The 27,723-nt window shown below is 39.6% G+C and overlaps 1 protein-coding gene across 3 annotated transcripts; it reads left to right on the top strand.

Moving 5' to 3' along the window:
- The first annotated feature begins 2,419 nt into the window (after positions 1-2,419).
- On the top strand, positions 2,420-21,829 carry LOC149195663 (uncharacterized). Of its 3 annotated transcripts, none has more exons than XM_089405394.1 (5): positions 2,420-4,194; positions 4,328-4,511; positions 4,709-5,050; positions 20,710-20,818; positions 21,115-21,829. In XM_089405394.1, the coding sequence occupies exon 1, from the start codon at positions 2,685-2,687 to the stop codon at positions 4,191-4,193; it is 1,509 nt and encodes a 502-aa protein (XP_089261520.1). In that variant the 5' UTR covers positions 2,420-2,684; the 3' UTR covers position 4,194; positions 4,328-4,511; positions 4,709-5,050; positions 20,710-20,818; positions 21,115-21,829. The 3 variants fall into 3 exon arrangements, with proteins under 3 accessions (XP_089261520.1, XP_089261519.1, XP_089261518.1); XM_089405393.1 differs by having other exon boundaries at positions 2,420-4,511; positions 21,115-21,215; positions 21,293-21,829; XM_089405392.1 differs by having other exon boundaries at positions 2,420-4,511.
- The last annotated feature ends 5,894 nt before the right edge of the window (positions 21,830-27,723 follow it).

Raw genomic sequence — 27,723 nt, 5'->3', positions numbered from 1 at the left:
ACATTTTAAATATTAAGAAATCGTAATCTTACTTAAAAATGTATTGCTCTAATTTTTCTTAAAAAAATCCATGAGCATTATATATATACATATATGTATGTATGTATATATATATATGTATGTATATATATATATATATATATATATATATATATATATATATATATATATAAAATTTTATTTTATTTTTATTTTTTAATTAATTATTATTATTATTATTATTTTTTTTAATAACTAGAAAGAGTAGTATATTTATATTTAAATCGTGCCCGTTCGTGTCCAAAATCAGGGTTTTTACATCAAAATTTTGAGTCCGCTAAGGGCTCCTGGAAATTCATTTGTTCCCCATCCCTTTCCAGATAATTTTTTTCCCAAAATCCAAAAAAATTTCCCCTAACTGGTACCCTGTGGCTATACATTCTACAACACTGATGTAATAAATATTTACAAGTAAAGTTTGCCATTAAGAAACATCTTTAAACTAAGAGAGAACACAAATTACTCCTACATCGACGCTGGACTGTTAAGATTGAATCCAATATATTCTTCATCAGTCTTCGGGCTGTTCTCTGCCATTTTGAGCTTTAGATGCTCAATTTGTTGTCTCAACGCGTCCACCTCATCCTCTAGTTGTCGAATGCACTCCTTTTCGATTTGTTGCTCCTGCATATCCAATGCCTCCTTCTGTTGCTCATGGATGCACCAATGCAAATTTTCCAGACCCTCCATGAATTCCATATGCTCTTGTACACAACCATTACATATATGCAGGTTTCTGCCACCCTCCCGAGCTCTGCCCTCCCTCAATCACCCCGTCCGAGGCCGACGGTGGCCCCAGGAACCAGACAGTGAGCCCTCCTCTGCTGAGCTACTTTGCACACTCATTTTCACCACCAGGGAGCTACCAGAGTGACCAATCTCCAAGGTGTCGTGAACCCCGCACTCAGAATTGTTATGGGCATTCAACCCAATTCCATCGTCTTACTACACAACGAAAAATCCTCCCTTACCAACACTTAGCTTCCTCGTTTGACTGCACACACCACTGGTTCCATTGTGGCCAACGACCTTACTCGAATCCTACAACAATTACTCGGTGACCTTAGTCCCAACCGCTAGGCCCTCGCAGATTCACTTGAGTTGATATTGAAAAAAACAATGACAAAAGATCAAACCTTTACCTGATTTATAGAAGATGCAGGTATGAACTCGGATGCTCGACTAAAATTTGGTGCTCATGATGTTAAGATCATAATGCTCTACCATAATTTCCCATCTTTTCGCTTCATCCTTCATCCTTACCCACGCCTTCCTCCCACGTATGGTCTAAGCAATTCAAATAAGAGAGATTAAATGTTTCTCACGATCTCCCATTTCTTACATGCCCCTATGCTGGATCGCCGACCTCTGCAATAGATTCTATGTTGTGAGGGCTGGGTTCTCACACTGTGAGACCTCCCGGAACCAAGTGTAGTACATTCATGATGGGAGCAGCCACATTGCGGCAGCAAGGTGAGCCGACCTATGCCACGAGGCGCAAGGATGGGCTGGGCTGAGTTAAGGCTGATGACACAGGGACCAGGGAGCGGGGGATGGATCGAATCGAATGGAGGCATCCCAGAATGAAATGGAGAGGGGTGACGAGGGCGAGGGAGGAGAGGGGAGGGGAAGGAAGGGGCGGGGGGAAATAGGGAGGAGAAATGACATGGGAGAAGAGCGGAGGGGAAGAAAGGGGTGGGCAGGGAATATAGAGGACGAAGGGAGAGAGGGGGGGTGCAAGGGGTATATAGGTGCTAACCCCAAATTAATTTTTTTGCTTTTATTTCCTAACCTCTTGGTCCTGCCAAGAGTGCCTTCCTCGGTCCAATGTTTGAAAACCTTGACCATGTTTGGGGAACATATAGTTTTTCTTCTATTTCATTCACTATACTTCCTTCTGCATTCAACTGATAGGCTAGATTTGCTTGCTTATCTACTTCCTGGTTATTCCCTCTTAGGATGTGAAAGAATGACATCAGATCAAAGAGAGGAATCATACCTTGGGATTTCTTAATGATTTGGTTTAGATTCATGTTGTTTGCTGATGAATTATATTTCATATGTTTTATTATCAACATTTAGTCTCCTATGATTTGGATCTTTTTGATGCCATTTTTTTGAGCGAGAGAAAGCCCTAGGAATAAACCATAAGCCTCCACGTGATTGTTTGTCTTCCTTCCGAGGTCCCAAACATATTTGTCTTCAATATTTCCTTCGAAATTAATAAAAATCCCTCCCTCCTTCCACTCCACTCCACTCCACTCCAATCCTATAGATTATTTATTAATATAATAAAAAAGGTGATTAAATTATTATAAATGATTCCCTTATTATTTTAAAATCAAAATTTTATCATCAAAATATAAAACTATACAATTCACCGAAACGTGCGAGCGCCCATCTATGAGAGAGGGCTTCGAGCACTTCGACGACTTCGTTTGATCTTTTCCTTCAATTTCAATTTTTGATCAGTAGATCTTTTTGTTCGTATAAATCATGACGATCTTATAATGCAACAAATGAGGCCTCCTAAACTTACCATCTGCTACACCTTAAGAAACCTCTAGACATGGAACCAGGGTTTAGGGTTTATCACCTTTCAAAACCAGAGTCAAAGTTCGATAGGAAATTGCAAAATCAATGTAATGCCAATTCAGGGGAAAATTGTGACCTCCATATCAGCAGCTTTAAATGCTAGGCTTGCAGTTTCACCTACACTTCTATGCAAGAAAATGCACATTTCAGTAGAGGAAAACCTGCTGAACGAATTACAGAATGGCCAAGCCCAGAACTATTCTGCAGAACAAACTAAAATTCTTAGAAAAGAAACAAAATATTCATCCCCAAGGCCAGTAGAACCAATGTTAGGGTTTCCACCCAAACAATCAGTTCAAGTAGAATTAGGGTCTGGCAAGAAGATTCTAACCTTGGATTCAAACCGTGAGATTCAAGTGCCTTGGGAAAATATGCCCGTGCAACAGAAGACAGACATTGAGGCTGTGGGGGCCTGGTCAAAGGGTTTTGATAGAGTATGGGCCGTATTTCAAGAAATTGGGGCATTCAGGTATCCTGCCTCGCAAAGTATACTTTGGTTTGTTAAGAATACCCATGCAGAACCGTTAAATATTGGGGAGAAAACCCTGACTTCGGCACAAACTACAAAGTCTTTTGAGAGAATGGAGAAACGTGGATGTAACCCAGAAATGGCTGCCCTGAATACCTTTCTTCATGTTTTATGCATATCCCATGAAACAGGCCAGGCCGAGGCCTTGTTAAGGCTTGTGAAGTCTAAGCTTAAACCCAATAAGATGAGCTTTGGTATTCTTATCAATGGTTGGTGTAAAGCAGGTAAGATATACAGGGCTTTAAATGTCTTGAAATGGATGGGTGCTGTGCACTGTTTAGATGTCGTAGCATATAATACCGTCTTGGATGCACTGTGCAGGGCCAATGAATTTGGTTTGGCGATTCGGCTCTTGAAAAAAATGGCTAAAAATGGGTGTGTTCCTGATGTTGTTACTTATAATATATTGATTCACAGGTCTTGTAAGGCAAAGAATCTTGAAATGGCTCTTAAGGTCTATCGTTTAATGAAGGAGCAGGGTTCGGTTGCTCCGAATGAAGCTACATATTCCCCGTTCATTATATCACTCTGCAATGTAGGGATTTTATGGTATGCGCACGAATTGCTTGACAAAATGAGGGAATCGGGCTTCAGTGCTGGCATTGCCGTATACAACTCATTCGTTAAGTACTTTTGTAAGAACAGGCAGATGGAACGTGCATTAGTTTTTTTGGGTGAGATGAAAGAAAGCGGTTGTGAGCCAAATAGAGAAACTTATCATTTACTGATTAGGAGACTCCTTTTAGAGAATAAGTTGGAGAAGGCGTGGGTATTGTGGAAAGAGATGAGATTAGGAGGATATAATGCCGACGTTGATACATATGTTTTTTTGATCAAGGCCTTCTGTTGCCGGGGCGAGTTTCAAAATGCATGTGGCTTGTTGGAGGAAATGGTACGTGAAGGAGTGGCTCCTCAGAATCATCACACATGGAACACATTTTGTGCCAAATGTATTAAAGCAGGTGATGTCGAGAGTCTAGACCGGCTGAAACAGTTGATGGATACCCAAAGTTACTTACAGGTTACTTGATGTAAGTAAATGGTTTGTAAGGACTGTGTTTTCACCTGGTGTTTCAGTATGTGCTTTGGTCTATTCTTCCAACGTTGAAATCCACTTCCTCCCATGGATATTTCTAAGGATCTTACTGAGCTGCGCCAAATCAGGTCTGCTGGCACCTTCATACAAGCGGTGATAGGGATGCGACAACTTACTACCTCCGGACTTGGGTCATTTAATACCTCAATGTGAACCACATGGCACGGTCTGTTGCAAAGCCTTAGCATAATAAGCACCATGGTTTACTAGGGGGCATACAACTCTTTGTATTGGACTGGTCGCAGCTGGGAGGTAAGTTATAATGGGCATCACTATTGCTTTTTCCTCCTTAAAAGTTATTATACTTAGGGTCCTTTTTCAGCCAGTTTAGCTATGAATTCACACCCAGTTTAGAAGTCTATGCTGCTAGCTGGCTCTATCATAAGTAGGATGAGTTGAATTATGTCTGGCTTTCAACTCCTGATATCATAAATTCTACAATTGGACAGATGGCCATTTTGGACGTAAGCTACAACCTTGGTTTGTCGGAAGGAGTTTCAAACCTTAGCTTAGCACATGTTGAACTGCGAAGATGCATACAAAGAGAAACTTGCTGGGAAATGACATATCTCTTCTCCAGGAAATGGAGACATCCCTCAGAAAATTTGAGTTTTCTTTTACTTCCTTTTTAAGCTGTACTGGTATGTTCCGTTTACGGTACCTTACAAAAGCAAATACCACAATATCTTGTCAGGAGCCACCTTTAAAATGGGAATTTCAGGTCGACTCTTAGTAGCGTCTTCAGTAAATATTCTCCCAGATGGAAATGCAGCTTGCTAGCATCTTCAATGGTAATAATTTTGGTATACAGATCATAAGACAATTCCAGTTCTTCTTATAAAGTTTTATATGACTGAACTAAGGGACCTGTATGAGACGGCTTATACAAAGTCCCATTGTTTGAGTCAGAAATGTTATTTAGATGTCTGTGAATCAACTTTTAAGAAAGTTGTTCACTGATAGATTCAGATTGCCTTGCTCTGCTGTGTTTTGGAGGATTTCTGCATACATTTTTGGAATTAAACTTTAAAGTTTCAATGAGTTTTTTCATATCGGAATTATTGCAATTTATGTTAAGATTTAGCACAGTGGGAAACAAATTGTTCAAGTACATAACCAACTTGGAAGAAGATACTACTCTAGGAAATAAAAGAAACAACGTGTTCTCTGGTTGCTATGGGCTATTCATGGATCTGAAAATTTGTTAGAACAGAATACAAGCTCCATTGTTTGCAGTTATTTTGAGTTCCTAAAAGAGAAAGAAACTGCTGTTTAACTGCAAAGGCCTACACATTCTCTCACCTGATTATTCCTGGAGAATATTGCACATGAAAGCCGCTGACTATTTATAATAAAACACCTTGAAGTCTATGTTGCAGATGTCGTCTACTGTCTACTTTTAATCTTGACGCCAAGCTGACCCACTATCTATCCTTGAGTTTTTGCATCCTCAGGCTTGTTATATGAGGACATTTTTGGTTCACTGGTCGTTTAACCAATCAGAATTTCAGGCATGTTAAGAATCTATTCCTTGGTAAATATGTTCCCATTTACTTGATTTTGCAATTTATTGTAATTGAACTGGTTTAATTTCGAGTCTTGACATCATTCAGAAATGACCCAAAACATGCCAGTTAAGGTTGCTGCTGCTAGTCGACCATGAAATTCATTCTGCTGAAAGCAGAATCAATTGGTTAGTGTAGTCAGTTCTCGCTTTCAGATCTTATAGCTGTCTCCTAAACTTTATCTGCTTGTACACATTATGGCAAACACCCCATTAGTAACCCTGCCCGAAACAATCATGAGCCCATGTCCAAGTTTTCTTATGTTAAATGCCTCACATCTTTTCCAAAGTCCTGGCTGGTGCTAGCTTGGCCAAACTTCTTTTAAGTTCCGACTGATTTGTTATTTGTTTGTTATCCATTTTTACTGTGTTAAAGACTGACTATTGATGTCATTATCTTTTCCCTTTTGCTCCATCAGTCTTTTAGGTCAATGAAAGAATATGGCATTGGCACTTATCACACCACTATCAGTGATTTCTTTATTCATGTGCAAGTATTCATGCCAAGGGAATGCTTCCAGTTAATTGAGGAAGAAATTTCTTTCGCAATAAACTCAGTTGTATATCAGCATCAGAGTTTGGGAACAATTTTTGTGATTATTGAATATCTGTATGTTCTAACTTCTTACTGCCATTTGATTGATAATTCTTGTCTGCAGTTTTCTTTTTCTAGCTAAGCATTTTTTGCATTCCTTTCATTCTAGTGATTACAGCTTGAATGTTCCATGATCATGATTCATGACTCATCTCACCATTGGTTGGCGATTTTTTTTGGATTTTTTTGTTGCTTTTTTCTTTCTTGGATATACAAACTTATGGCAGTCTGGCAGACATTTGGTACAGTCTGCCAATGCTTATTGTTGGCCATCGTAGTTAGATGACTCTTAGCTAGAGGACATTATTATTAAAGATGAGGTTACAGCTAGCTAATAAATCTCTAACAGGACCTCATAGATATCATTAACATTGGGGTTGAAGAATCAATCTCTAACAGGATTTCATAGAGACCATTAATGGTAGGGTTGAAGATAATGCATAAACCTACCTCCCTGATGCTTGCTTTTGCTGGCATGATGCAGGGCATAAATTTTGAGGATGTCCTCTGTTTAACAGATACAAGCACGTGGAACAAGTTGAAAACACACCAGAGTAGCAACTAGAAGAGGATAGCTATGCGCAAGGCTGCAATAAGTAGCCACAGAATAAAATTACCATGTTGTGCAAGAACTCAAACCAAGCATGCTTCAAGCACTGTCAAATGCAAAGCTTTGAACATTATTTATCAGTCTAAGATAGTCAATGTCACATGGTTCAGGTTCGAGTTCGGCAATGACTAGGTCTGGTTTGAGTTCGAATTTTTTGATGAGGTTCACCATTAGGTTCGTCTATATATATATATATATATATATATATTAATTTAAAATGAATTATAGGATAAAATAGTAAGAAATCAACATCAGTAAACATCAAAAATGCTATCACGAACATGGAAGCTGCAAGGATAAATTACAAGTTTGAGTTGTGACATGAAGTTATGAGTTTTGATCTATGGACTTGGTCAACGACTATGAGGTTCGATGAGGTTTGCCGAACCTCAAATTTTTTTTAAGGTTCGCCAAAATTCGAACCTCAATGTTAAAGTTCGACGAACCTTGTGAACTCAAACCTAGGGACTTGATAAACCTAGAAAGCTACTTGATAAACCTAGAAAGCTAGTAGCTGAAATTGTTACAGATTGGTCTTGGACTCGTGTAACCATACTAAACCCAGATAGATAGTGGCTGAAGTCTGAAATTTTTACAGATTGGTGTCACATTTATGCAACTACAGTTCATTTTGAGACATGGGGAACAGGGAAAATTTTAAATATGAAAATTTACTTGATATTTAGAAACCTTGGCGAATCTTGTAGTCAATCATATGCAATCTATAAAATGTTTGACAATATTTTTGTAAAAATATTCAAATTTATAATAATTTTATACAGTCTCTATATAAAATTTTGTCGATTTTTAAGGTGAAATAATTCTATACTATAAAATTTAAGTGAATCATTTTTAGAAAAAATGGAAATTAGCGAATCTTTTTTTTTGGAAAAAGCATCGAAAATGATCCCACCTGCGAATATTAGCCCCTAAAATTTTCCTTGGTGGGAAAACACTAAGTTCATCCACCTCGGATTCTAAGCCCATTAGGCTACCTCACGTGGTTGAGTGCTCTTAATTGCAAGCAGGAGGTCTCAGGATCAAGTCCTGGGGTGTCTACTCCTGTGATGTACTTGATATCTTTTTTTGGGTCTCAATGCCCCTGCCAGGTCAGCTGCACTTAGTCTATGCTGGCCACTTTACACTAGGTACGGTCTTCAGAATGAGGGTAAGTGCCTGGGTTTTCCTAGGGATCTATTTTCAAGGAAAAAAACTTGATATTTGTGGGCCTCACTCAATGTCCCTGCCAGGTCCGCTGCACTTAGTCTAGCTCACCACTTTACACTAGGTACTATCTTTGGAATGAAGAAAAGTGTCTGGGGTTTCCTAGGGATCTATTTTCCAAGGAAAAAGATGCACCTATGATTCTAGGGTAAGCAATAGTTGACCAGTATACTAGAAAAACTGAGGTATTGACCACAGGCATATCCAATTCCAAAGTGCTCCAAGGCATTGTATCTTACCTGGTTGTGCCATTTGATGTTCATAGCCTGTGACCCATTGGGAATAGGGCTTGCTAATTGATGGCTCCAACCAAATTTTGGCACTCTATAATAGAGGAAAGAATTATCGTATAATTACAAGTACAAAACCATTCCTTCAATAAAAGGGCTGTCTTTATCCAAGATGAAACTACGTCCATCCAAAAAAAGAAATAAACCATGATATCATTCTGTCCAACAGGATACAAATTGTTCAATATACAAGAGAACTGGAGCATTTCTAGTGCATTGATCAACCATTGCTTCTAAGGCCAATGCTAAGGCTTATGCATGGGGTAGCATTAGTATAATGAATGCATATGCCACTTCACAACAAATAAAGCCAATGGTTGACAGTTATTATTAAAATTTTATTATAAATCATATTAAAATCAGATCTAAAGCTAGATTTCCTTTTCAGAAGATGTGTCTATGAAATGGCTATACAATGAGGATGTTCACTTCTCCGGCAGAGTGCTGAAATGGCATTTGATGCGCTGCTGTGGTCATTTGAATTGAGCCACTGCAATATATAAGGAGGGTGGCCGGATAAAGAAACAATTTGATCTTCTAGAAATGCACGCTTATCCACCTTAATTTTAGGAGGATTGTGTGTAGAAATGATTGAAAGCGTGGCTTAGATAGGTATAAATACTCATCTAGTGCCCCTTCTAGCCGAGGTTGGTTTGCTTCTGTAGGGAAAATTATATGGGAGAAATTTTGCCCATGAACCAAATTAGAGGGTTTAAAATTTTGAAGGGGGAAATTATTTCTGTAGTGGTGCTTTATAATAGTTAGCCCCAACATAAATTAAAAAAGTAAAAAATTATATGAATGCATTATCCAGTGTTGCACTAATCGCGATTATATTGTAAAATCGCGAGTTTTTGAAATCAGCGATATTATCGGCGGATAAATACATGTATTTTTTTCGGCAATTTTTATGATTTTTTTTTTTTTATGAGGATGAGGAGGTGACACAACTTACCCAAGCTACCCCTGTCACCAGTAGAGGACGTGGTCTACCTCCTTCTAGAGCACAGCAGAGTCCACTGCCAACTCCATTGACATCTACATCTAGAGGGGCAAAGGAAATCAATAGTATTAGACTTTACTTATTTGGTTCATTTCATTGTATATGACATTATCACTCATGATATGAGATACATTATTATATTTTTTGTTGATATTTTGAGGCTGAGTTGGGAGTCATGAGTTAGGACTTACTATTCAGGACATGATTCACTGTTATGTGTGATGTGGCACTATAAATGATATTAAACATCTTATATATTAGTTCTTTTATCATATTTATGTGTCAATATATTTATTTTATGTTGTAGATGTTTTAGATATTAAAAACAATTGAAAAAAATGAATATTTTTGCATGTTACGATTTTTTCCCTCGCCAATTTAATCCCGATAATGATTAATGCAACATTAAGCGTTATCACACCCCACCTTTTTTAGATTTGAGAAAAAAATTATACTTTCCATTCAAGCTTGAATTAAAATTGCATTATGCATGTGTCACTAAATAACATCTAATTTGGAAACAAAACTGATAGAAGGGCTTTTATCAGCCTAAAACTATTGAACATATCTGTCCATAAACACTATTCTAAGAAATACCTAGTTAAGACATCATTCACTACCTAACTTTCAGTTACATCTTAAGACAACATTCAGGGTTACAATAATAGAAGCATTTCAAAAAATATCAAACCAAAGACCAAAACAGATAGCAGCAAAGTAAAGCATAAATAAATTGACACAAGACTTCTAATTTGGGCCAGAACCCAAAATATACCTAGTTTGGATAAGGTCACCATTTGAAACTAACTCTCAAATGACATTGCCTTCTGAAATAAGTTGCCCCTCCTTTGGCAGTCTATCTGCCTCTTAATTGTGCTCCTTAAACACAAGTAAAAAGGTTAACCTACCCTTATTTATGAAGGAAAGTGATGAAATTACATTTTTACCTTGTAAAATTCTTGTTGGATCCTCCTATCTTCCCTAATTTATTGGAATGGGGATTTATTGGAGTTAATTTGCCTAGATTTCTTGGAATTTGGGGTTATAGGGGAATACTTTCACCCATACATAGCAAGATTTTTGACAATGGAGCTATTTTTGTATCTCTGTTGCTTAGTTGTCTGCTTGGCTTACTTAGTGACCCAGTGAGCATTCTTAGATTCAGTTATTCATTCATTCAAATCTCTCAATTCCATGAAACAAAGATAACCATTTGTTTTTTCGTTCATTCATTCTGTGTGTGGTTGATTCCCCTCGTTCCAACTGCCATGGGTGTGCCAAGCACTTGTGATTGGCTCCTAGGATTGTGTAATCTTGTCAAGTTGTGAGTTTGATGGGCAATACATTTGGGGTTCTCTTCTGTCGAACACCCATAACTCTCTACTTCACAGATCTCATAAAGTTTGCCTTGTGTTTTGAATTTTGGGTAGCTGCGGGAGGTATTCCCCAACTACATTAGCCCACAAAATAGAAATTCAAATGAATCCAAATCGGCCTCAAATTAAAGGAGGGAAAAACTAATTTTGGTTTTCAAAATTGCCTCCAAAAGTATAGGTCGACTCAAATTGTTTAAATCGGCCCAACATTAAGAGACATGATCGTTGGGGCACCTCAAGGCCACTATTTATATCCACCCGACCTCCTCCATTGGGCAAGCGATTCAGATCATGATATATCTTTTGGAGGAGCTGCAAATCATCTTAAGAAGGTCGAATTAAAGCAAGGGAAGCCGAGCTACTTATCTTTGTTAGAGGAAGAGGAAAAGACGAAGTTTTGTCTCTTGACGGAGGGATGAAGCCCTAGAAGACTGCTAGAAGTAGGCCGAAAGGTCTTAGCCTGTTACAGGAAGGCCGAAGGCCGAAGTAGCCTCAAGTTTGAGGGAAGGAAGAAAAGAAGTGGTCGCAGGCAGAGAAAGAGGGATGAGAGACCTTAGAGGCTTGGGAGATAGGCCCGAGTTGTCTTAGGCCTAGGAAGAGGCCAACTAAGGAGTTTTTGTGTATGTTGTTCATGGAAGAATGGTTGGTCTAGCCCTAGAATTTTGCACGGGAGAAGGGTTGGTTTAGCCGTAGGAGTTCCCAAGTTGTCTTATGAAACTTAGATTGTACTCTTGTTGAATCAAATAATTTCTCCTAAGAAAAGATTTTAAGTATGGGGATTTACGCAGTGCATTATATTAGATATCATTTTGGGATTCAACTGCGTTAAGTAAGTCATTCAAACGTATGACCATTTCCATGAGAGGTAGTCGTAACTGACTAATTTCTCATGATTTTTGAATAGTTCACTTAGCACTCATTGCGTCGGGTGATGCTCACAGGGGTGAAGAAGTGGGATTGAAACTAGTGAAATGTGGAGAACGAATCACATAGCATCAATCATCACTTCCGGGGCTTGCACCCGGTAACCAGGACTTCCCAGGAGGTCACCCATCCCAGAACTCCTCTGGCTCAAGCGCGCTTAACTGTGGAGTTTTTTCCCACAATCAAGCCCACTTAGCTTGCTACCCCATTTGCAAAACCTTAGCAAGTATTGTGCCTCATGAACCATTCAAGTAGAGATCCCTGGACTCTTTTTGAATTTAAGTATGGGGATTTACGCAGTGCATTATATTAGATATCATTTTGGGATTCAACTGCGTTAAGTAAGTCATTCAAACGTATGACCATTTCCATGAGAGGTAGTCGTAACTGACTAATTTCTCATGATTTTTGAATAGTTCACTTAGCACTCATTGCATCGGGTGATGCTCACAGGGGTGAAGAAGTGGGATTGAAACTAGTGAAATGTGGAGAACGAATCACATAGCATCAATCATCACTTCCGGGGCTTGCACCCGGTAACCAGGACTTCCCAGGAGGTCACCCATCCCAGAACTCCTCTGGCTCAAGCGCGCTTAACTGTGGAGTTTTTTCCCACAATCAAGCCCACTTAGCTTGCTACCCCATTTGCAAAACCTTAGCAAGTATTGTGCCTCATGAACCATTCAAGTAGAGATCCCTTGACTCTTTTTGAATTTAAGTATGGGGATTTACGCAGTGCATTATATTAGATATCATTTTGGGATTCAACTGCGTTAAGTAAGTCATTCAAACGTATGACCATTTCCATGAGAGGTAGTCGTAACTGACTAATTTCTCATGATTTTTGAATAGTTCACTTAGCACTCATTGCATCGGGTGATGCTCACAGGGGTGAAGAAGTGGGATTGAAGCTAGTGAAATGTGGAGAACGAATCACATAGCATCAATCATCACTTCCGGGGCTTGCACCCGGTAACCAGGACTTCCCAGGAGGTCACCCATCCCAGAACTCCTCTGGCTCAAGCGCGCTTAATTGTGGAGTTTTTTCCCACAATCAAGCCCACTTAGCTTGCTACCCCATTTGCAAAACCTTAGCAAGTATTGTGCCTCATGAACCATTCAAGTAGAGATCCCTTGACTCTTTTTGAATTTAAGTATGGGGATTTACACAGTGCATTATATTAGATATCATTTTGGGATTCAACTGCGTTAAGTAAGTCATTCAAACGTATGACCATTTCTGTGAGAGGTAGTCGTAACTGACTAATTTCTCATGATTTTTGAATAGTTCACTTAGCACTCATTGCATCGGGTGATTGCTGGGTTTTTCCAGGGTAAAATTTTGTGTTTGTTGTGCTTGGTTGTGTCTTCATGATCCCACTGTCATTATTGCTTTTACTATTGATATTTTCTATGTATAATTGCCTAATGATAAGTGGATTTGATTAAAAAAACATTCGAAAGTAATTATCAGATTAGGAAATCATGAAAAATCAACATGGTATCAGAGGGTGGGTTAAAGAGCAGCCATTAAAGAAGACTTGTAGAAAGCCAAGCTACTTGTGTGAGAAAGGCTAAATGTTGAAGGAGAAGCTCCCAAGGTTGTATCTCTATCTGGCTAACATTTTTGTCCTAGAACAAAGTCTGGACCAGGTTTAAATGAGGGTTGAAAGGCCTTAGGAGTTGGGCAAACTAGGCCACAGACCAAGAGGCCTCAAAACCTTGATAGTGATGCCTCAAAAATGATCGATGGAAGTTGAAAATGATAATTTTTGGTTTGAAAAGGTTATTCGACATCTCTTACCATTGTTTGAAGAAGGAGAAGCTTGGCATGTTGGCTGTAGACATTGCTGTGAGTGTTTTTGAAGTTGCAAACTGAGCTCCTTATTGACAATTTTGTCTTGTAGAAATTTGAAACAAACCTTTGAGGTCAGTTGTTGAGGTAGAATGGACATTGGACACACTTGTTTCAAGTTTCATGCATTGATAAGGCATTCATAAGTTTATAGTGAAGAAGAGGCCAAGTTCCTCATTTGTTTTGAAAGACGAAATCCTCCTTGGATGGGTCAAGAGCAATCATCTAAGATCTGCCGAGTATTTTGTTCGTGTCTGTATACAAAATTTGTTGATGACTCTTTTGTAAAGGAAGTCTAGACCATTTGAAGATTGTTACTTGCTCATTTATTAAGGGTTGGTTGATGGAGCAAGTTCTCTTATAAGATTCTTATGAAGGACATTGAAATGCCATGGCTTTGTTTGCTCTTTTGAAGACATCTTACTTTCATGATAGTTGAAGGACAATGTTTCTTTACAATAAAGAGGCAAATAATTGATCTTCATAAAATTTGCTTCGACTGATAATGGTAGCTTGACAAAGATGAAACATTCTTGATTGATTGATAGCAGAGAATAATGTTGAACTAAGATTTAGAAAAGCAGAGCAACAGGACCAAGATAAGGGCTCACATTCAGGGCTTGTTGGCAGTTTCAAGGACAATGTTGAAGTCTATTTAGAAAGAATCAAGAGTGTTTCTCATGTATGTGTAAGAAGTGCCTTGTATATTTTGAAGTTTGCATTGGCCGTCTTGCCAAAAGAGGTTGAAAGATACTTCAAAGCTAGAGGGAGTTGAGGAGAAAGAGTTCCAGTGATGAGATTCATAGGTGGTCAATAATCTTCAAAGATTGAAGATGATATGATGGCATCTTGTATCATTTTTTTGGAATAATGACTGGTTCCATGACTATAGCAGGCTAATTTGCACATGACAAAATTTGTTGAATTTACAAATGGTGTCGATGAAATTTGGAACTGTAACGTTTATAAACCCTAGAAGACTAGAAGTCTTGAAAAGCCCTAGGGTTTGTGGTAAAAACCCTAGAGCTAGACCTAGATTGATGAGTCTCCTGAATGAAGAAACCCTAGCCCATGCAAGGAAGGAAAGGAAAGCAACATGCTGATGATGAGAACGAGGATGAGCATTTCTAGGTTGATGAGATTGCAGATGGATTTCAATGATTTCTACAAGAAGGCAGGATCAAGAGGGAGTTGAAAATTCCCTACAATCCTCAGATAAAAAGATAACTACTTTATATTTTTCTTCCTTGATTATTGCTTTATTTTTGGGTCAACCTCTTGTCTTTGTATCTTTTGCTTGGTTATAATAGTTTCTTCCATGACCTCTTAATGAGGTTTGTAGGTACATCGTGAATGCTGCCAAGGCTCTGGAAACAAATGGAAGCACTGGGAAGAACGAAGAAGCACTGGGAAGAACGAAGAAAAGTTTGTGGCACGAGGATTCTCTTAGGATTGAGCATAAACTCAACTAGAGTGATTTGTGTTCAAGAAGGAGAAATTGTACTAATGACCAGAAGAGCTCCTAGTTCAGAGGGAGCAAGTAGGCCAACAAGTTTGAAGGATGCTATGATGGAAGAAATTGTGCTAAAGAGAAGTCATTTGTGACTTCCAAGTGGATCTACAAGATCAAGTATGCGATAGATGGCAACATAGAGAAGTACAAAGCGAGATTCGTGAGGATTCTCGCAAAAAGAGGTAGAGGACTATGAGGAGTCGTTTACTCCAGTTGTCAAGTAGTAAGTACACTTTATTAGAATTACTATTTCTGCTGCTTCTATTATGGGTTGGAAAGTACATCAGATGGATGTAAAGACCACTTTCCTTCATGAATTAATTGAGGAAGAAGTGTACATAAAGCTGCCTCAGGGCCTTGAGGTGGTACATGAGAGGGAATCTCATGTCTGCAGACTGAAGAAAGCTTTGTACAAACTACGAACCTCAGGCATGGTATTCTCAGATTGATGGATATCTGATAAGTGTTGGTTGATCTTGTTATCATATGACTTGTTTCTGATAAACTGAGCTACTTATTTGTGTTAGAGGAAGAGGAAAATCGAAGTTTTGTCTCTTGAAGGAGGGTCGAAGCTGTATAAGACTGTTGGAAGTAGGCCAAAAGGCTTCAGCTTGTTGCATGAAGGCTGAAGTAGCCTTAGGTCCGAGGGAAGGAACAAAAGAAGGGGCCACATACAGAGAAAGAGGGACGAGAGACCTTAGAGGCTTGGGAGACGGTGCCTGGGTTGTCTTTAGGCCTAGGAAGAGGCCAACTAAGGAGATTTTGTGTTTGTTGTTCATGGAAGAAGGGCCGGTCTAACCCTAGAATTTTGTTCATGGCAGAAGGGATGGTTTAGCCCTAGGAGTTCCTGGGTTGCCTTATGAAACTCAAATTGAAATCTTGTTGAATTAAAGAATTTCTCCTAAGAAAAGATTGTTGGGTTTTTCCCTAGTTAGGGTTTTATGTAATGTCCCCGACCTATTACGAGAAATAAGACAGGTTCTGCTAGTCTAATAAGTTCCCGTAGGATAAAGTGGGGAAATTTTTTAATAAGGGAATGTGATTCGCTTACAAAACTTTATAATTGAATAAGAGGTGAAAGGGGGGCATATCCTAGGTTAATGAAAAGTCACTTTAATTTTATAAAGTGAAAGTATCCTAAAGTGACTTAATAAAAAATTAAAAGGGTAAAATGGTGGCAAAAGTGGCCACTCAATTATAAAAAGAGAAAAGTGAGGAGTCTCTCCTCATTCTTTCACTTGCATTTTGAGAAAAGAACTCTTGGAGAGTTTTTGGAGAGAAGCTTAGGGTTTTGGAAACCCTAGCCGCCATAGCTAGCTTCGGTGTTGAAACTAGACACCCTAGTTGGTCTTGAGAGTGAAATCACTCAGATTTCACCATTGGGATTCAAAGCGGAAGATGATTTGCAGAAGACATTGAGGTATAGAGGTCTTATCAATTGATTTTATCTACTGATATTGTTTTTCCTATATGTCTTCTCACATGTGGAGATTCAAGCCAAATCCAAGGAAGACAGTGCTAATGAAGAGACCCACACTCTGCCATTCTTCAATGGGTTGAAGTTCAGGGATATAGGGCCGAGTTCCTTTAACCAGAAGGACTGGACACATTGTGGCTGTTTGAGGTCGAAGTTCCATCCACGAGGGGAAGAGTTTCATTCTACCTAGAGGGTGGAGTTACCTTCCTTTCTCTTGGCTGAGTTCATTCTAATAAAGGGTCCGAATTTGCTACTGTAGTGGGGCTGTACTCCTGTATGTTGCTGACTGAATGTGTTCCATGAGTTACTGAGTTTAAAGAGTTTGGTTAACCTGAGTTGGACGCAGAGACCAAGGTACTCACTGCTGCGCATATTTATCAGCCCACTGGTTGCACATTTTTGAGGAGGCATTGAGTTTCATGAGGACTCTTTGTGACTGCTGCTTCATATAAAAATATAATGCTGTTGGAGTTACTCTCTTGGAGCATTTACTGTTGATAATACTCAGAGATTGGACCTGTTCAGAAGACCGCTTAGCTGAGCCAGCTATACCAAGTTCCACTGTGCTATTTCCTTCTAGTTTTCATTCTGTTATGTTTGTAATAAAAAGGCTGTACGCTGTTGGACCTGTGCTATGACTGATTTGATAGAGGAAAGTGAATTTTACATTCTGTCCTGTGGTTTAAAATTTAAATTTTTCCCGAGTTGCTTGTTTCTATTCACTGTGGTTTGGAACCCTCATTTGGGAAGCATTAATTACTGTGTATCACTGTTTGGGAATGAAAGTTGGTTAAACACACCTACAGCAGTATGTTCACAACATGTTTGACAAAATCTCTCACTAAAAAGGCTCATTAAAACTCATAAATTTTGTCTTGTGCTTGGGCGTCTCTTCAGGATCATACTGTCATTATTGTTTTTACTGTTGAGATTTTATATGTGTAATTGCTTAATGATAAGTGGATTTGATAAAGAAAACATTGGGAAGTAATTATCAGATTAGGAAATCATGAAAAATCGATACCTTGTTCTAATGCTGTAGGGAGATAACCTTCCTCATCTCTTGCTCTGTAATTTTTTCCATTCTGTCTCAAATCATGGTCAACAAGCTTGTATGGATTCCTCAATTACCCACTGCAAATGAAGGATTTTTACTGCAGCTTATGTTAAGGTAAGTGCTAGATGGACTTCAGGTGTTGTTTTGTTAGTGTTACATTTCTTGAGTTAGGAGCTCCTAAAATTTGTTTTTTGCTACATTTTGGCAAATGGGGTTTTTGATTTTCCTAGTTTTGGGTTTCATATTTTTAGTTTGTTTTTGCATTTCTAAATGTTGTGTTGCTGAGAATTTCATTAGTTTGTTCACGAAGTCCAAATTTTTACGTTATAAGTTCTTGTTTGCGCCTTCCAAAGTTCAAACAGTATCTTGTCTCTCTCACTATGACAAGTTCCCTTCCCTTACCTGAAACTGTAGCCTATAGGCTATAATCTTTATCATTCCAAAGAGTTTCCCTTTTTGTTCATTCTTTCCTACGGCAGCTAGTCCCTAGTGGGCTTGGATTTGTGATGTGCTTGAGACCAATGCGAAGCTGACCATTGTTCCATGAAATGGAATTTTCTGATATTCCTACTTACCATCCCCTTGTATTCATTCCTGAAATTTCGCCTCCATGGGTTTTCATTCAGTTGAAAACCCTGTATTGCTTTTCCATTTAAGTCATATAAACAGAAGCCATGGTACACTGATGTCATGCTGGGAGTGAAGCTTGCATTACACTGGAAACAGGAAACTGGGGTTTATATTGTGTATGCCACTGTAGGAGTGTCTGTGCCATCTGCAAAAAGTTTAGACGCTAGATGAGTAGGAGGGCCAAAACAGAAGAACACTATAAAAAGGTAAACCCTAATAATAGAGACTGGTCCACTGGGAGAGGCAAGAAGAGAAGAACAAACACTCGTGTGAAAGGGACTTGGCCAGATTGTGTGCAAAAAGGCCCAATGCAAAGGATTCTTATCTGCATTAGAATCAGAGGAGTTTGTTTTCTCCTCAACTACCATGTAAGCCCCAATGGCCTGATGATGTCATCTAGAGAATAGCATGAACTGAGAAGGCCAGGCTGGACTCTATCCTGAATGTTCAAAAAAATTCAGAAAATGTGTGCAGATGTGTGTTTGATCATAACGTATTTCTGTTTTCTATAAGTTCCCCAAATTTACATGGTTATGCCTATTTTTTAATTTTTGTAACAGGCATGTGAATGTGTGTGTCCACGTGTCTTGATCTGAGGGAGTGGTGTATGTATCCCATGTCCTCATGTCCCAATATCATTGACTTAGACTTCAATAACTGTTCAAGGCTTAAGCTTGGCTTCCCCTCTATAAATTGATACGTTTCAAACATTTAATAAGATCTGTAATACCACTTCTAGAGTCTTTTTTCTTTTAGTAAAACTCTGTTATTCATAGGTGTAGGTGATAAAAATATTCCTAAAAGATTTGGATGCTTCTGTAATCACAGACATTAGATGCTGTGATTTCTATACTAAAGTCTTCATGTTTAGTCTTACGTATGATTACCTTATCCCCACCAGATGTTACTTTTTTTAAAACTGGCAGCATACTATATCCCTGTAATGTTAAGCTGGTTTTTATATATACATGGTCTTAAGCCAAGATCGAGAAGAATATATGAAGCAACTCAATTAGTGAGTAAGGTAGAATATGCACACAATAGTTCGTATTATTCTAATTGGGATGCGAGGAATGGAAGAAAACAAATTTACAAGTCAACAAGAAAAATCATCACAGAATTACAATATGGTAAGGCAGGCCTTTTCGATATAATATCAATGAGAATAAGAAAACAAACACAGATTGAGATTCCCAGTTCTTACCATTTTTGAAGAAACAGTGAAAATAAAGTATGATGCTTATAAAAAACAGACTGCAATAGTCTTAAATGAAGAAACAGTCAAAATAAAGTATGATGCTTATAAAAAACAGTCTGCAATAGTCTTACTCTGTATTTCAGATCTTGACAATTTGCCCTAACCATTGCATGGTACCCAATAAATTTGTTATTTCTGATAGCTGTACTCCCTGGTGGATCAGCACTAACAACTGCACCCCTGTTTTACAAAATTGTAACATAACAAATCAGTTATATAAACAAGAAACCTTACTGATATATGCAGTTTTAGAACCAATCTATATAAATGAACTGGCAATGGCAAGGGCAGTCCAAAATTCATAAATTTTTGGATTGTAGAATAGCCAACTTAGATTTTTATATCTTTCTCATAAAGAAACTTTATGCAATAGGAGTGCATTCATCCTACTGGTAACCGGTATGAGTTACACACATCCTTCTCCTAACATGTGTTTCCACTCATATGACAACTGGGATGCAACTGACAGCAATTTCCAAGCTTTGTTGCTGGACCCACAGTACAAATGGGCCATACATGATGCCCTGCTACTTAAGAATTTGTTCATTACCCCCTCTGCAAAAGGCCAAGGGATGAAGAATACCTTTTACTGTAACATTGCAAAGGTTTCTTACTTCCTCGTTTATAGAAACGATTTTTATTTTTTTGACCATTTGCAAAAATTCCCCGTTTTTCACTTGGATGCAGAAATTAACCATGCAGTGATGTATCAAGAAATTCTCTCTTTCATAGTTTACAGTGCAACAGAATGATAGAAGAATTTGATGTCTATTTGTCCAGTACAATTTCCCTCTCATGTCGGGAATCTTCGACTTGTGTAGTGTGCGGTTTGTCCTGATTCCTAATCCTCTTGCCAGGACTGTTTTTATCTGGGCCTTGGTGTTTATTTATAATAATATTAATGTCTAATGTGGAACAATTACTATAGCTTTTTATATTTTCCTATGATGTGCATTCTTGTACTGTTTATGGGAAGATTATAGTTGATATGATCTGGAACTTGTTAGGGAGTACTTCTATTTAACTGTGACAGTCTAATCTAGTTGGTCACTTCTTGAAATTGACATTGTGCAGGTTCGTGCTGGAGTTGAGCCTGTTGCAGTGTGCAAGCTTTCCTTGAATTTGACAGAGAAAGATGGGAAGAGGAGCAAATGGGTGTTGGTTTGCCAAAACATTGGCTGAGGTTATTTACGAATTGCTACCCTGTCCACATTTAGTCCCTTTAAAAATATAATATCTCAATAAGGCCCAGCTGCACCAAGGAAAAACTACCAAATAAATAGCTATAGCATGTGTCATGGCATATTATATATGACATGTTTAATGTTTTCGTGCCTTCTTGAAGCTTACAACATTCTCTTTGGCTCCCTTTATTTTCCATGTCAAGATTTTTCAGATCTCCGAATTTGTTATAAAATCTTTTCAGCTCCTCTATTTTGTTATAATGTATTAACTCTTCCTTTGAATTTTTTTGAACAGGCTTGTAGCCAGGGCTTTGCAGTTAGTGTCAAAAACTCGTCTAAGACTAGATGAGACCCAGTTGAAAGATGGGAATTAAAAATTCAACAGGCATTCACAAGGTTCACCTAAGGTAACCATGCATTTCAGCCTATGAACACTTTATGGAGGCTGACCTCATCCTTCTTGGTTTGTTCAGGTGGAGTATGACTTTCAATATTACACAATGTACATGCCAGTTGCTATTCAAGTTCTCCTACCGTGGTATGGGAAGTCTAATATGTTTCCAGCTGATGTACTTCTCTCTTACATACCTACATCAGATTTGGGTCCCTTAGGTGCTTGTACCCCCAAATGGTAACTACATTAGAGGTACCCCCACATGGCTGTATGATGCTGATTTTGCTGAGCTTTCCTACTCAAACTCTCCGGATACAGACAGTTTTTCTCATTTTCTCCTTCAAACAGATGATTGTGCTAGCTCAGCTGTGGTATATCAGATGCTCCATCCCCACCTCTCATATTTACAAATGCACTTGTAGATGGTACAGTTTGGTTACAGCATATTCTAACTTGATATCCTATGCATTGGTTGTTTTACTTGGATGTGCTGCTATAACTTCTTTGATCTTGCTGTGAAAGTGTTAAACTCTAACCAAATCTGGTAACACTTTATAGTTTTTTTAATTGCCTCATCGTACCAGAAGTACATGGTTTTCTTTTGGAAGTGTTGTCATTTCTTGGGTCAACTTGTACTACTGGGAAACTAGTCAAGATAGCATTTACACATCTCCAACCATATTTCACACCTTCCTACATACCCCTTACTGTTGAATTGTGTAGCTTGGGAGGTAATCCAAGCCCTAGGGTTCAGGGTTTGGAGGACAAAGCGCCACAAGAGCAGCTTGTGGGCTTGGAACCCAAGTGTGGGGTTTTCGCACCCATCGTGTTTTTGGGGCAAAACCATGATGGATTCATGGCATGTGATGGATGAAAATGATACTGCTCGGAAAGACGATTCCAATTTCCAATGCATCAAAAATCGTCCAAATTCGAGTTGTCGTTAGAGAGATGAATTTTTGAAATTGACATAATTAATTAATTGTCAAGTAGGCCGACTTGATAAGTGTCACTTCAAACGTGACGTTGAGCCTTCATGTGTATAAATGTGAAGTGTATTGAGTCATTTTAGAGCATCCATCCATTTGTGGAAATATATCTCTAAGTGAAATTTCGTGGAGGAATATCTCTGTTTAGCCACAGCAAGAGGAGGGTAAAGACAATGTGAAAGAGACCAAGGGACAGTGGGGGTACTTCTGTGTGAAGACAGTTTGCTGTAGGTGACAGCGAAGTGTGTAAAGGGCTGTTTGAAGGCATGTTTAAGGGTTGTTCTTAACCGTGGATGCTGGGCAGTGAAGGCTGCAGGGCTGTGGAGCAAAACAGAGCTGCGTAGAGGCTGTTTGGTGGTGTTTTGGAGGAGGCTGTAAGCCTACAGCAGCTGCTGTGCTAGGCCGCAGGCCATAGCCAGCAGCTGGGCTGTCTGTAGGGTTGAGTTTGGGTTAAACAAGGATGACAAGGGCAGCGTAGGAGTGGAGGCATCTTCCCTTAGTGAACCACAACCTTAGAAGGCTTGCATTGCTGATTGTGTGTTGGGTGGAGGGAAACGTGGTGTGCCCTAACCAGTGGTACAGTGACAGCGAGTGCAAGAAGTGGACAACAGCATTTTGAAGAGGTGTATTGGGTCAAGAAGTGACTAGTTTGGATCAGATTGCATAGCAGCATGTTGATGCCAAGTGGAGGGTCTTCTGAGGAGGAGAAGAGTCTTTCCTTGGAGCAGATTCGACAGTGAGTTGATTGGATGTCATAGCGCTGATTGGAGGGCAGCGTGTTGGCTACCCAAACTAGCCCTAGATGAGCTATCTTGAAGGACGAAGAGCAGTTGGAGGTTGGGTGAGGGACGGTGTCGAAGTGCAACACTTTGATTGATTAAAGTTGTTGCTAGCGTGGCAGATTGGAGCTCGGGAATTGGCCAACCCAAAGAGAAGTTGATGAGCCTGCATTCATTGTGGCAGGCGTGACTTGCAGCAGTGATAGGAGACAACCCTCTTGGAGTCTCGATGTGTAGTGGCCTTGATGGACTAAGGCACTACTAGTGAGCAGTATGCCTACGATGGACTGACAGGACAAGATACGACATAGAAGCGCTGCAACCAAGTTTGTCATTGTATCTTGTAACCATAGACTGTTGTATTTATTGGATTTGTATTAATATAACGAAGATTGGTGATTGTACATTATTGTACAATTTTGTTTAAAACTGTGTATATCGTGCATATGTGATTTACTTCTTGATATTTCCACTGTGCAAAGTAGTTTATGGTTGAGATTCTTGGTTTGGTAGCGTCAATGATTTAAGACTCTAACCTAAACCCAAGGTTGTGGAAATTCAACTTGGTATCAGAGCGTGTCTGAGCTATTTTGGAAGTAAGTAAATATGTTAGGGTCCAACCTTAACCCCTTTATTTATGTAATAAACCCAGCAGGGTCGAGTCATAGTCATAGTTAGTTAAAGAGTCAATAAAGTCCGTATTAATAATTGTAAGTTGTTGACCCGCATTTAAGAAAGGGACCACAGTTAGTTGCAAATGGGCTATAATTAATAAAAAAAGTGGTTAACCCATGTTATGCAAAGGACCACTAGTCGTTAGGTTGTTGAAGGTCATTTAGCTATAAATAGTCATAGTTAGAAGGGAAAGATCATTGAGTCTTATTTTGTAATCGAGCTCTGCTCTGCTGGAGGTTGCCCCCTCAAAGAGGCAAGTGAACATTGCTTTATCTATGGATAATAAAATATTTGCTATTTTTATCATTTTATTGTGTGTTTTGGGTTGTATTTCTTCGCATATTTGGTATTCTGGAAGTTCTCGCAGGTCAAGAGCATAACAAGTGGTATCAGAGCGCTTTCCAGGGCCAGTGGTACCTCCATTTTTGCAGATTTTGTTTTTAGGTTAGAGATGTGGTCCGACGTCTTTAAACCACGGGATCTGTCGTTGAGCGCATAAATCTGCGGATTTGGGGAAGGATGCACGCAGGAAATATGTTATATACCTAGGGGGGATAATATGGGGTACCAAGGGAGGTACCCAAGGTAATAATGTAATAATGGGATGGGCCATAGTAATAAATAAGGTGGTTAACCCATATCATGTAAGGGACCACAAGTAGTTAGTAATAATGTAATGGGCCCATGGTATTAGTTTGATGGTATGAGGGAACCATGGTAATGACCCATGGTATTGTATGTATGAGGCCTATATAGAGGCTAGAGACTCCACATGGAGAATAGGAAGGAATAGTCAAGGATTATTGTATGAACAAGCATATGGCTTGTGGAGTGTTCTCCTTCCTTAAGGAGTGAATGTATGGTGTTGCCTTACCTTAAGGGTTTGATCAATAAAGAATCATTTCATATTGTTTCTAGGTTTATTTGCATTATCTTATCTTTTCATATCAGATCTATAATATTCTGTGTTAGACATATAACAAGTGGTATCAGAGCTATAACAAGTGGTATCAGAGCGATAACAAAATACAAGAGGTGGTCACGCTTGTTGGACTCCCTTGTAACCCTCTGGGGGTACCCCTTCGAGTAGTAGCACATTAGACAGAACCGCGCACACACTGCACTTCCACGTACCCTCTGGTATATCGGAAGCCCCCTAGGCTCACTTGAAACCTCACCATAGATAAGCTGTCGGTTGTCTTGCTGCTATAGTACATTAAAAACAATACTCGGGGATATTACTCGTGCGTACAATAGGGTAGTCGGGTAGTACGACTAAGGTTACGGTTCTTCCTTAGTTAGTGCTCTGAAAGATTGGGTCGAGTACTATTGTTGGACCCTCATGTATATTGCGATCTGTAGCACCTGACACTCCTTTGTGACCATAGTTCCCTCGGATCTTTGAAGATTGCCCATTATCGTATATGCCAGATTAGATCCACCAGTTGGGGTTCTACCACTGCAGTTCAATTTAGATCTAGTAGTTGGGGTTTTGTTGCTGTTGCACCAATCAGATCCACCAGTTGGGGTTCTACCGCTGCAGTACAACACACATTCAGCAGTTGGGGTTTCACATGCAGATCTGACTCTCTGCGCAGTGAGGCTTGTTGCTGTTATAGTTTGGGCCTGATTTTCGCAGGACATTGGGCAGGATCAAGTTTTCTGGAATTTGGCCACTGCAGTATTGATCCGCGGGGAGTAAAACTCCATTCAGAGTAGAGTCCGGGTCCTCCCCGGGACGCTTACAAGAGACTTAGCCCATAATATTCAGGACGACGAGTTGATCGCAATGGTACCATTCACTGGTCAACCTCAATTTTCGGGCGGTCCCAAATTTTTTCGGAGTGACTTCAAGTAACCGGGATCTGTGCATGGTAGAAACCAGAGCTCAAGTCATGGCCAATGAGAAGATCGAGCGCCTTGAAACAACGTTGGATTCGTTCAGGGAACAACTAGACAACATTACAAAAACGCTTGAACAACTCACCAAGAGCAGGACGGGGTATCATCAGGAGGTGCCTAGTATTGATGAACACCTTGAAGGAGAATCTAGCCATCATATTCACTTCCATGGAAATCACCAACATTCCCACCCTCGGCCACCCAAGCTAGACATGTATAAATTTGATGGCTCTAATCCGACAGTATGGGTAGCACAAATGGAACAATATTTCACCCTGAATGATATCTATGATGATCAAACTAAACTACATGTGGGAGCCCTTTATTTGGACCAAAAAAGATGGCAATGGTGATAGCGGCATCAAAAATGCTATCCTGGGAACATAACGTGGCATGTGTTCTCAAAAGCCCTTTGTGGCCGCTTTGATAGAGAATCTAATTTTTTGGGCCGTCTCACTAAGCTCCGACAGACAGGCACAGTAAAAGGCCTACATTGTAGCCTTTTGAGACATTGGCCTTCAGAACAGAAGGTCTAGGAGATGAATTCTACTTGGAGTGTTTCATTAGTGGTCTCAAAGAGGCCATCCAAGCACATGTCCGAATGCACCACCCTCCTACATGGATAAACGCTTGTAAAAAGGTTGTCGAGGTAGAACTTGCCTTAGCTGCCCAATCTACTCGTCCAAATTTCATAGCAAAGGGGCGGTCCACCTAAGCTCAGGGCCCTACCCAAACACTTAAGGTTCAAAAGGTGTCTCCAACAGAAATGGCTGAAAGAAGAACACAAGGATTGTGCTACTACTGTGATGACAAATACTCCCCGGGGCATAAATGCAAGGAGCCAAAATTCTTTCAAATTGATGTCACTGATCACAACTCATATGAGGAAGCCCCACCCTTTGGGGGGCCAGAGGAAGAAGTTGAGGAGACCCAACAGGACAATGAGATCTCAAAGTTATGCCAGATGAACCAGTTATCTCGCTACATGCTTTGGTGAGCATTTCTGGGCCCCAAACTCTCAAAATCAGAGGCTTTCTTAAACATCGTCCTGTAGTAGTATTGATTGATAGTGGCAACACCTCATAAATTTATCCATACGCGAGTCGCTAAAGCTGTTCATTGTTTTGTAAGGGCAGTCTCTAATTTCCAGGTCCTTATTGCTGATGGGGGTACAATGAAATGTGAAGGCCGATGTGAAAATATTAAACTTCAGATGGGAGACTACCACCTAAAAACCCACATGTTTGCGATTAACATGGGTGGTTGTGACATTGTCTTGGGTGTTGAATGGCTTCGCACACTAGGCCCAATCACAATGGATTTCTAGGAGTTATATATGAGCTTTAAGCAGAATGACCACATTCATACACTTTGTGGACTCCAGGCAAGGGCGCCTTCTATCATCAGCTTGCATCGAATGGAAAAGTTGTTGAAAAAGGGCCATCATGGAGTCATCACCCAGTTTAATGCCATCCAGGCCATAGAATCCACTCCTCTTCATATTCATCTTGAGATGCAACAGGTCTTAAACCACCACCAGTCGATATTTGACAAACCTAAAGAGCTTCCTCCCTCTAGAGGGGAACATGATCATAGCATCACTTTGGTCCCAGGGGCCCAACTGCCTAATGTGCGCCCATATCGATATCCTTTCACCCAAAAAAATGAATTTGGAAAAATCATCAAGGAACTCCTTGAAGCAGGTGTTATTCGTCCTAGCATCAATCCTTATTCATCACCAGTGGTCATGGTGCTCAAGAAAGATGGGGAATGGCGCATGTGTCCGGACTTTTAGGCCCTCAACAAGCTCATTGTCAAAGACAAATTCCCTATCCCAGTTGTTGATGATCTGCTTGATGAACTACATGGTGCTCAATTCTTTACCAAGCTAGATCTTCGCTTTGGCTATCACCAGATACACATGAAGGAAGTAGACACTCCCAAGATTGTTTTCCGCAGTCATGAAGGCCATTATGAATTCTTGGTCATGCCATTTGGTCTCTGTAATGCTCCATCCACTTTTCAAAGTCTCATGAATCACTTGCTGAAACCATATCTCTGAAAATTTTTCCTCGTGTTCTTTGATGACATTCTCATCGACAACCTAACCTGGGAAAAACATCTTCATCATGTAGACCTGATCTTGCATTTGCTCCAATATCACA

The sequence above is a fragment of the Pinus tabuliformis genome, chromosome 2_2 (genome assembly GCF_031772625.1).
Source record: "Pinus tabuliformis cultivar Carrire ecotype Pingquan chromosome 2_2, CPIR1, whole genome shotgun sequence".
In the NCBI taxonomy this organism is placed as follows: Eukaryota; Viridiplantae; Streptophyta; class Pinopsida; order Pinales; family Pinaceae; genus Pinus; species Pinus tabuliformis.
The sequence above is the reverse complement of the archived record's forward strand: the minus strand, read 5'-3'. Positions and strand labels throughout refer to the sequence as shown.

Coding starts and splice junctions, on each gene's coding strand:
- LOC149195663 (XM_089405394.1), top strand. CDS start 2,685: ATGCCAATTCAGGGGAAAATTGTGACCTCCATATCAGCAGCTTTAAAT.